The 10,934-nt window shown below is 42.3% G+C and overlaps 1 protein-coding gene across 1 annotated transcript; it reads left to right on the top strand.

The window, feature by feature from the left end:
- Window positions 1-5,093: 5,093 nt before the first annotated feature.
- LOC103716990 lies at window positions 5,094-10,428 on the top strand. The gene is made up of 3 exons (XM_017845169.3): window positions 5,094-5,761; window positions 6,183-6,350; window positions 8,498-10,428. Exons 1-3 carry the CDS (start codon window positions 5,168-5,170, stop codon window positions 10,214-10,216), a joined length of 2,481 nt encoding a protein of 826 aa, XP_017700658.2. The 5' UTR covers window positions 5,094-5,167; the 3' UTR covers window positions 10,217-10,428.
- The last annotated feature ends 506 nt before the right edge of the window (window positions 10,429-10,934 follow it).

The raw sequence follows: 10,934 nt of genomic DNA, 5'->3' as shown, positions 1-10,934 counted from the left end.
ATGAACAGATACTCTGATTTCGAATATAGTATAAACATATAAGAATTACAATGTAGTCTGATCCTTTTTATGTTGAAAATAATCCTGCTCCCACCCCCACACTTTTTTTTTTAAAGTACAAACAGTATCGGCTGAAAGGTTGCAGATTTGGATCTTAGAGTACCACTGTTTCAATTGATTTGGATTGAGGCCGCCTCCTAAGCTTTGTACAATGGACCTTGAAGTGTATCCAACGCACTGAATGAGAGGGACCAACAAATGGTCCTGCTCTATCTCCTGCATTCGTTCTTATTAACGCAGAGGATAAGGCTCTCCATTATGGAACGGCACCAGAATTTATGCTTCACAATACAAATAGAGGCACATCATTTCTTAGTTGACTAGGCCTTGTTATCTTCAAGCAATTGGTGATGTAGGTATTTTTCTAACCAAGGACATGACCATTGCCAACTTCCAACTCAGCATCTAGCCTAATATAAATGAAGCAAGATCAGAATGCAATCAAAATTGGCTTGCTTACCACGTACCTCATATCAAAATGAAAGACATGATCATTGTTTCTTTGAGAGGAGGCTGCAAGTTTGATTCCTAGTGTGTTACGTGTAGCGACAGAACCGAACCGATACCGATGCTTAGCATGATCCAAGCGAGCGCAGCATCTAAAGCCATCCATTAAACAAGAATATGGTTCTTTTCTCTGGTTTCCATGATAGACGGTTGCCACATCGTTTGTCATAACAGAAGATGTTCCAATAGCCCAATTGGCCAATTCCGGCATCATAGCATATCTGAAGAAACTTGGTAAGGTAACACACAGGATTCCAATCTCCAGAGCCACAAACTGGTAGTCCGGAAGAGGAAGTGCTTCTAACACTATAACTTCACCACAAAGCGTAGAAGATCAGTAGACCCCACAAGACCGGTGCTTTTCTTCTTCTTTTTTTTTGACAATTCATGGCAACTTGATTGGAGCTGCAGTCGCATGATCTGTCACACATCATCTCGAACAGGACCATCTGCGATCCATGGCATGTGTGGCCATCTCTGCACCTCTCTCTAATCATCTTGGCTGGACATATGCATGTAGCTAATTGATTCGATATCGAAAATTTGTTCACATCCAAGTCCACAGTTTTAGCTTGACATGGCAGGCAGATTGATCTCTTCGATAAGCCATAATCTAGGGGATATACTTTGGTTGCGAGATAATTTATAGAGAAGGAAAAGGAAAATATATATCTCTCTCTCTATATATAGACACACACACACACACGTACAATCACTTCGATAAGAAAGAAAAATTTTCATGAAAAATATTAATAAAATTTGTCTTTTTCAAAGGAAAACATGTTTCCATACAAATTCTTGCGTGGACGTAGAGACATTGATGAGATAATTGGTATTAGATTTTGGAATATATCCTTGTGGTTATGCAGACAAAAAACAATGCAATGGAATGTAATGGAATGGAATGCTGGCATTTTCTAAATGCAGCCGGTTCTTGAAGGCTCGATCCCATTAATCAGCCGTCATCACCACCGAGGAACCAACTTGGAAATCTTGCATTGGAACGCACCTCCTTGCCTGTAGATTGCGACAAAAGGGTTGGTTGTTGGTGACCACGCAGGGGGGGGTTTCGCCCCACCCAGGACCCATATTGTATCCAGTCTAGCCAGAACGAAAGGAGGAGAGGGTTGGTGGTGGATATGAGGCCGAAAATGGCCCACAGCATCGAAGGGAAAAGGTGGGATCGAGTGTTGCGTTCCACCCAGAAAGCCTGGTTGACGCGTGGGATCGATAGACCATACATGGGCATTTGGGCACGCTTAGAAGATGGCCGTCCTCCTCCTCCCTTGGTCCTCATGATACTAAAAGAGAAAAAGGTGGCGGGGGTGGGGTTTACCAGTGAGAGGGACAGGCCTTGGAGGGGTGGCACTGAGGTGCTCGCTGTGGAAGGAACACAGCTAGTCTTTTTTATCTAACGTGGCTGCTGGATGGAAATTAGGTACGTGCCTCATCGAATGCCCACTTGACCCTTCCCGGCCTCAAGGATTGCGAGGATGAGCATTGAGCAGTGGTTCCCCCACCATGATGTTCGGGCCTCAATGGTGTGTGCTTGCTCGTACTGTACTTCTATCCTCTCTCTTGCTTTCAGAAATATCACTATTAGGAGAGAGTGGTCTTTGACTTTTACGATTGATGGTTCTCTCCTGTGTGGTTAGTGAATTTATCTGACATTTGCAGGTTGGCTGAATGGAGAAGATCCTACTTAATTTCGAGGTAGATGCATAATAACATTAAGAGAGTCATAACAGAAGGTGAAGCTTATTGAATTTTCTTTTTTTTTTACAAGCAAGCAAAAGAAATAGGAGATCATGGACAAAATCCTTTTAAAGCAACTTAAAGAAGATCATGAGGAAACTCAGCCTCTCTCCCCTAACCCCCAAACAAAAGTAAATAAATAAATATATATAAACAAATAAGTAAAATCACGAAGACTATCTAGTATCTAGCTAGCATATATATTTTATGAAAATAGTGATACATTGTGGATCTTTAGGAGTATCACCTTTTCCTGACTACCGGAGAGATCTCTGAAAAAATCTCATAGAGAAGAAGTTACATGGTGGATGGCTAACCATCCTATTGATCCTTCTTTTATTAGCACAAAACAAGCTGCCAAGAAAGCAATGAGAAACTTATACATAACTTGTGTATAAGATATCTGTGTGCTTAGATATTTCTTCTATGATTTACACATAGTTATCACGTAACATGTCATTTTATAACATGTTTCTCGCAGCGCTATTTAACATCATTTATTTTCATAATCTATAGTCGCTCGATATCATTGCAGGATATTGCATAAGTGCTTCGCTTCTAAATTGAAAACTAGTTTGGATATACTATCCAATTCTTTTATCTTCCCATATTTAGAAGTAGAGTGCTAATATGATATCTAATTACTTCCTTGATTTTACATGTTAGTAAATTGTTTTATGCCAAACAAACCACCTATGTAAACAGTTCTACATGATAAGTTATAATTATAATTTTTCTTTTTTGCATATAGCTTCTTTCTTTATAAATTAATTCCCATATAAAGACTTTCTCATGACCTATGTACATACAAAACCTTTTCGTTTTAGAAATTTGCAAATAGAATCGCAAGTTTACTTAATTTCCTCACTCAGCTCATTGAAAACGTCTAGCTTGAGCTATTGATGTCCCTTGACATCATTATTGCCAAGTAAAAGTTAAGATCTTAATCCTGCAATAGTGGTAATGAGTAGAATTCCAGTCTAAAGACTGTGAATCCAAGGAACATTCGTAGCTTACTAGCTATAGGTTCAAAAAAAAAAAAAAAAATCTGAATAAGAAGCAGCATGCCTAGATGTAGTCTTATTTAGTTATGACAAGTTAACTTGGATTTGTAAATTAACTAGAGATTCAAACCTCAAGTCTGATAACTAGAGATTTAAGGTCTACATCTTAGATGATGCATTCTCATATATTTGAATCTGGACAATTATAGTGCAGGTAGTTTTTTTTCTTTTTCCACCGGCGCCGTCCAGGTTCGAAACGCACGGGCATCGATTAAATATGGGGACCGGATGTCCTCCACTTGGACACGCTCGATGGGACCGCTATCTGGTCCAGCTGGCATTGAGGTGGCACTAGGGTAACGTACTCACACGTGGGGTGGCCCACGAATTGGAAAAGATATGAGTCAAATTTCTACCTGCATCGAACATTCTCTGATGGACGGAGCTACGTGGGTGGGGTCTCCCCCCCCCCCCTCCTATTATTCATAAAAAAAAAAAAAACTTAAATATTGCGTACGTGTTCCAAAGAGAAGTTGCTTTCTATCCATATTATACTTATTGCTGATTTTTTTTCTTTCTTCGTCTAATCGTTTTTAAGGGCCGAACCCAACAGAAAAAATGAAAAAGAAAAAGGAAAAACAGAATAAAAGAACAAGCACAGCTATATCCCCTTGTCAAAAACGACATGCTGGGCATTAGCATTCACTCCGAGAAGCATGAGATCCTCCGGGAAATTGTCTCTGCTCCTAAGCTTAGCTCTGGCATTCGCAAAGCAGCGAGAGGACCTCTTGACTTCATGATAGATGTGGGAGACCCAATATGAAGTCATCGTATTCTTGCTTCAATATTCTAAAAACAAAAATATCGTGCTTTTTTTTTTTGCTTAGAGAAAAAAAAGAGAAGAAAAAAAGAAGGGAGAACCTCAACCACGTAGCAACTCCCACTAGCCTCCTCCCCTAGAACTTTTTTATTTATATTCTCCTCATCCGTGGCAGAGCTCCACCAGCATGACAGCCTTATTTCCGTGTAAGTACGTCACACCAGCACCACCTAAGTAATGGCAGACTAGATAACGGCTTCACCGGATAAAGCAGACGGCTGGGGATATTCGGTCTCCGCATTTAATTGATACTCTTATGTCTCGAACCTAGGCCACTCCGGTGAAATTAAAGCTCTATTTTCATCGTGCGGCCATCTTGATGGTGAACGTGCTTTCCCTTGGCTGTTTCATGGTGTGTAAGATTTCTGTATTTTTTTTTTCCAGTTTTATTTCCTCCTGTTGCACCAGTCCCGGTACCAACCATGAGCACTAGGTCCAATGTTCTCTGGCTCCCCCCCCCCCCCCCCCCCCCCCCCACTTTTCTCCTTTCTTTCCTTGAGAAAACTCTCTCCGCTACCCTGACGTCGGATATCAGTCACGGAAAGGGCAAGTACACGAAAAGGGCAAGTAATTGGCGTACCGGACCGAGTTATCAAATAAATCAGATCGTATTATATGGGTAGCAAATACCAGCACGATTAATAGCTTAGCCGAGTCTTCATTTATCTAAAAGCAAGTGCCATCTAAAGAGTGGCCACAAACGGCCAAGCATAAGAAAAGAAAAAAAAAGGGGGGGACATTAAGTATCAAAAACCTGAAAAAGTAATAGAAAGGCTTTGCGAATTGCGACCCATTTGGTGGGTCAACTTTGCCGCCTCACCCCGTCGGCTCTCCCTACAAGAACCCCTCCAATCCTTGCTCCATGCATGCCAGTGAGTTGTGATCGATAGCCGGTAGTAGAACAACAACTCTCTCCTTTTTCTGACCTTTTTTCTGGCTTCACAGCTCTCTCTCTCTCCAAATGAGTGTTAGTAGGAGCACGACACTTCCAAATAGAAGTGCCGCCATCACTACCTCCTCTGCAACCAATCATGGTCGCTCCTTGTGGCGCTCTCGCTTAGGCTCTTCTCTCCGTACGGCGCTAGCATGCACCATCGTTGGTGTCGCAACAATCTATAGCCCGAGCGTTCTCCGCTCCCATCTGACGTTCCCTGCCTTCTCCTATGTGACCGCGATTCTGATCGCAGGGGAGGCGACGCTGGGGGACTCCTTGCATGGTGCTGCAAGTGCACTGTATGGGACAGTCCTCGGTGTGCTACCTGCCATGCTGGCCCTGTTCTTGATCCGGCCCGACGGCTTCTCCATCGCCGCCACCACCCTCGCGGTGGTTCTCAGCTCGTTTGTGGTTGCGCTGCCGGGCTCCACTGACCTGATCGCCAAGCGCATCGCCCTCGGCCAGATCGTCATCATCTATGTAGCTCCCTTCGAGCAGGTCGGCCCCGATCACGTCAAGTCTGTGTGGCATCCGGTTCATGTTGCGGCCAGCACTTCGGTCGGAGTCGTGGCATCTGTTCTTGCATTGCTGTTCCCCTATCCTCGCCTTGCATGCCATGAGGTAACTAACTATATTATCGATGCAGCTATAATACTGTTCCCCTATCCTCGCCTTGCATGCTATGAGGTAACCATATTATCGACGCAGCTAACTATACCGAAGGTATGTCGTATGTATATATTATTGCTGGTATTTGGTATGTGGAATACAAGCGAAGGTTGAAAATAAGAGGCCTCGCGAAATTGAATCCAAGTGGCTGTTTTATCTGCTCTTCACATTTCCTTTTCTATAACCATAAACGAAAAAAAAGAGGTTAAGAATGGCGAGCATTAGAGGCCAGCCCGTAGCGCTGGAATCTTAGACTTTTCACGTTATGTATTTCAGATGTACTAGATATTTTATATTCTTGTCAAAAAAAAAATAATCATACTTTTAAAAGTACGACCATGTATAACCACTTGTGGTGTTATTCTTATCGTAGGTAAGAGAGAAGAGCAAGCTATACATGGAGGTGGCGACGGAGAGGCTGAGGCTTTTGGTGAATGCCTTCTATGCTGATAATAATGCTTGCATGGCTGCATTAACCTCTCAGGCTCGATGCTTAGCCGCTGAGAGCACCAAGCTTCTTCAGAACATAAAACAAAAGCAAGTAAGATTAGTTTTTGGCTTTTGCTTTGCGTAGGGATCTGATCATCCTCACTAAACTCTCAAATCCTTGTAGGAACGACCAAACAAAAAGAGAAGATAATCTATTATTCTAAGTTTTTTTTTTGGTAAAGGGAGGTAATGACCACACAGCCTTTGTTAAGTATGAGCAAAAATTACTATTATTCTAAGTTATAAGCGATCTTTCGATGTATCCAAAGGATACCGAATCTGAGGAAAGAAGAGGAAAAGTTTTGGAAGAAGGATATAATTAAGACAATTCAAGACTCATATATTGCGGGCTTTTTATAAAATATAAACATACGAAGAGAAGTGCTACCCTGCGTCATCATACCATGCCCCTATTAGATGGCTTTAAGCAATTCACATCATGTAGGGACCGCATAGGCTTACCAAGAATCGGATTTAGAGAATAAAGTGGCCAAACTAGTATCCTCGTCAGCTTCAAGCTGATGCCGACTAGATAATCCTACAATTCTGGACCTCATTGGTTCGGGGAGCGAACACCCGTCAGCCCACCGCAAAGTGCGTAGTAAAGATTAATCTTGTATACTTGATTCTTTGAAATTCGTGCATGATCTATACTGCAGTGCATGCTTGATAAATTCATTCATACATATCGATCTAAACTAAGTTAGGATGTATGATAACCCGGCCGTATAGGCATGTGTTAAACTCTACATCTGACTGTGCATTCTGTAGATCTTGAATATTTATACAGAACTAAGAAACCCAAATAATACTTCAACCTAGTCTTTATGAATAAGTATGGATCTGACCCATATGGACTAGGAGATATTGCAGCATGGGCTCATTAACCATGTATTGATCATAGTATTTATAATTGAACTTGTAGTATTAGATTTGAATGAATTTATATCTTTAGCTTGACAGGGATGCTAAAGCTTAAATGAAAAGAATATGTAAGGATCCGTATATATATGCATTTAGTCCCACATTAATTATGCACTAAGTAGCTTTGGGTAGTTATATAAGACTAAGGAACCTAAATAATACCTTCGAGCTAGCCATTTGAGGGAAGGACATGGGTCAGTACAGGTTGGATACATTTTGGACTTATTAACTATTAGAACATGGCATGAGTAATACAAGTGATGTAAGGATATAAAAAATGCAAAGCCTTGCGAGGACACTAGCTTGCCAAGCTAGTATAGTCTCTTTGCGGCGACATAAGAAATCTGGATTTGATTTCTACCTTCACTACATTTTGTTATCTCGATGAAAATTTGATGAGGCCGGGTGGCCTCGCCCAACCTTCCTTTTGCTCTTCCTTCGGTTTGGCTCCACGAACGCGCCACCTAGGAGCCCCACTCATATTCAAAAGGCGCTACTTTTGACTTTACTTTTCTCTTTTTAAAAGAAAAATATATTGAAGAGATCATTTGAGGGATTGGATTATATCGTAGAATTGTTTAGATCCAGCATTGGTTGAATTTCAACCTTATGAGCAGCTGCGTGCAGCTCATGTGCATGCACTACTTCTTTGTTGGATATCTCTCATACATCTTGAATGATGCATGGCTGACACTAAAGTTGGTCGAAGATAGGTCCAATATTCTGCATAAATGCCATTACACGATAGACCTTAACGATAGATTGGCTCCACTAGCCGGCAAGAATGCAAGTATTGGCCATGGATATAATCCAATCCACCTCATGCTGCACCTTGAAAACTATTGAGATGCATAGTGGTCCTTAAATACAGCTACTGTCCATCTCTATAATGTTAGGCGCAAACATGGATGTCACGGTTCTCTCACTGTGAGATATCAAGGTGTATCTCACGATTAATACCATCAAAATCTTCATACTGCCACTCAAATAGCTTTCCAAAGAAATGGAGTTAGCATGAGGGCCTGATAAAGTTATGAGACGATAACGTGAAGTAGACGGCATTTCAATAACAAGTGCAAAATTCCCGCAAATAATTGTATGCAACTGCCAAGAGCAATAACTCAGTTGACGTTTACTCTTAAGTGCTATCGTTTTATTTTCTCATCAAATTCACGAACAATTTATCATTCCTTAAGCGCATCAAAACCCTTATCGTACTTATACTATTTTTCTTTCTCCTCTTCTGATTTAAATTACACTCAATTTTTTGGACAGGGAAGCTCACAATGGGAAAGACCTCCTTTCAGGTTCTTACCACCCCATTTGAAGGAGCCATTAGATAGCTTGCAAGACATAGAGACAACTTTAAAGGGAATGGAGATTGCTCTAAGTTCCACCACATCCTTTCCTGTAAACTTTTTTGACCAACAGCAGCACAAAGTTAATCTGCTCAGCCTAAGAGACCACATTACTTTTAGACTAAGAGAACAAAACATCACGGCTAACGCAAAACAAGAAAACTTCATGGCCAGAAGAGAGCTCCTAGATAAACCCCACCTATCATTACCTGTTATCCCTCCAAATCTCAAAGACTTCTCACCATTATTGTTCTTTCTTTTCTGCATTAACCTCCTTTATAATGGAACCCTGACCACTCCCTCAGCCGACGGTGCCCAAGAAAACAAGGTGATGCCAACCACTGAGCAGACCACAATCGCGTCCAAAGATGAGCCTAGCACCAAAAGAAGGAATTTCAAGAATACTTGCTCCATGAACGTAAGTAGTGAAAGGCTTGTGGCTGCGTTGAAGTGCTCTCTCTCTCTAGGCCTTGCCGTGCTCTTTGGAGTGCTGTTCAGCAAAAATAATGGGTACTGGTCAGGTCTTACCGTAGCCATCACCATCAGCCCAGGGAGAGAGGCCACATTTAAGTTGGCGAATGATAGAGCGCAAGGGACTGCCATCGGATCGGTCTATGGAGTATTGGCATCGGTCATCTCTCAAAATCTTATGGAACTTAGGTTCTTAGCCCTCCTCCCATGGATTATTTTCACTAGCTTTCTACGACGTAGCCGAATGTATGGCCATGCAGGAGGAATCGCCGCTATCATCTCCACATTAATAATACTGGGTAGGAGAAATTATGGCCCTCCTACTGTCTTCGCCATTTCAAGACTCACTGAGACCTTCATAGGGTTATCTTGCTCCATACTTGTTGAGCTCCTATTACAACCCACAAGGGCTTCTACTCTGGCAAGAGCCCAAGTATCCAGGATCCTTCGGACACTCAACGAGTGCATTGAGTCATTGGTTCCATCAACAGGTCCTGTGCCATTGAAAGAGAAGCAGAAGAAGCTAAAACAAGAAGTGCATGCACTAAGGAAGTACATTGATGAAGCTCAGATGGAGCCTAACTTTTGGTTCGTGCCTTTCCCTATGGCTTCTTACCACAAGCTCCAAGGCTTCTTGTCTAAGATGGTGGAGTTACTATGTTTCCTGGTTCATGGTATGGAGGTCTTAGCAGAAGAATCTCATGGGCTTGGAGCTGCTTGGAAAGAGATCCAAGAGACCATCAGGGGGGACATGGAGGAGTTCAAGAAGATGGTTGGCTCTTCATTGAAGTGCTTCGAGGAAGTCCTTCAAGTGAATTCATTAGGAAAACTGGAAAAGGAGTTGCAGAGGAGGAGCGAGCCTAATGACCTTGAGCTGGGAAGTTATCGGGCTCTGAGTGCTGATGAAGAGGAAACCAAGAAGGTTCTTGCTCTTTTCCTCCAACATGCGGTAGAAGTGGTGGAGAGGCATGACGTAGATGTAGTTGAGGACTCGAAGAGCCAAGTGGTCCTTTGCCTGGCTACCTTTGCGTTTTGCGTTGGGGGCTTGATGAAAGAGACAAGAGAGATAGAGAACGGGCTCTTGGAGCTTCTTCAGTGGGAGAATCCTGGCAGTCACATCAATTTGTATGAAATTTCTGGTGAGATAAAAGCGCTGGCCGCATAGACCTTGTGAACACTATCTACTTTTACATGGTCCACGGCTACTGCTGTGAGGTTCCATTATCATGTGGAATAAACATAATTTAATGAAATAATAAAACGATTACTTGTAATTATGAAGAACTTTTATCAGGGTTGTACTAAGGGAGGCTCCGGCAGTGTACTATTTAATCCTAGTTCTAACATAAAGTTTACTTTTTGTTCTGTCTAAAAAAACACATATATCATTATATTTCATGATCTGTAAAGAAGATTGTTAGAATGCTTCAATATTGCGTCTTTGTCTGGCACTACTGGAGAAACTTTCAGAATCCGTTTAAGAGATTGGTCTAGTGTTCATCGTCATGCCGGATTCCAAATCCGAGCCTCAAAGGGAAAAGGTTCCTTACTTTAAAGATCAGTGCAGGCTTTTGTCCCACACTGAAGGGAACGATGAGAGCGACTGACCGTGCCGTGCAGGCTTTGTCCCAGCCTGTTGGGCCCGATGACTCGATGCCTTTTGTATGAATGGCTCACGTAGACGGAGGTGGAGCTGCAGGAGTCATGACTAGGGCTGATCGTCGGGCCAGGCCCTACAGCAGAAGTAGGTCCGATCTTTACGCGCAGGCCCATCCTAGTCCGCACATCGGGCCGACCAAGTTCAATCCTGAAAGGTCAGCACCAGACCCACCCAACAGACCCGACATTAATATCTTCATTAACATGTAGTATATGATTTTGTT

The sequence above is a fragment of the Phoenix dactylifera genome, chromosome 3 (assembly GCF_009389715.1).
Source record: "Phoenix dactylifera cultivar Barhee BC4 chromosome 3, palm_55x_up_171113_PBpolish2nd_filt_p, whole genome shotgun sequence".
Classification (NCBI taxonomy): Eukaryota; Viridiplantae; Streptophyta; class Magnoliopsida; order Arecales; family Arecaceae; genus Phoenix; species Phoenix dactylifera.
The sequence above is the reverse complement of the archived record's forward strand: the minus strand, read 5'-3'. Positions and strand labels throughout refer to the sequence as shown.

Bases quoted from the DNA above. Each gene is read 5' to 3' on its own strand.
- LOC103716990 (XM_017845169.3), top strand. From the start codon at position 5,168: ATGAGTGTTAGTAGGAGCACGACACTTCCAAATAGAAGTGCCGCCATC. The intron at 5,762-6,182 runs GTAACTAACTAT...TTCTTATCGTAG, and splicing joins CTCGCCTTGCATGCCATGAG to GTAAGAGAGAAGAGCAAGCT. The intron at 6,351-8,497 runs GTAAGATTAGTT...TTTTTTGGACAG, and splicing joins AGAACATAAAACAAAAGCAA to GGAAGCTCACAATGGGAAAG.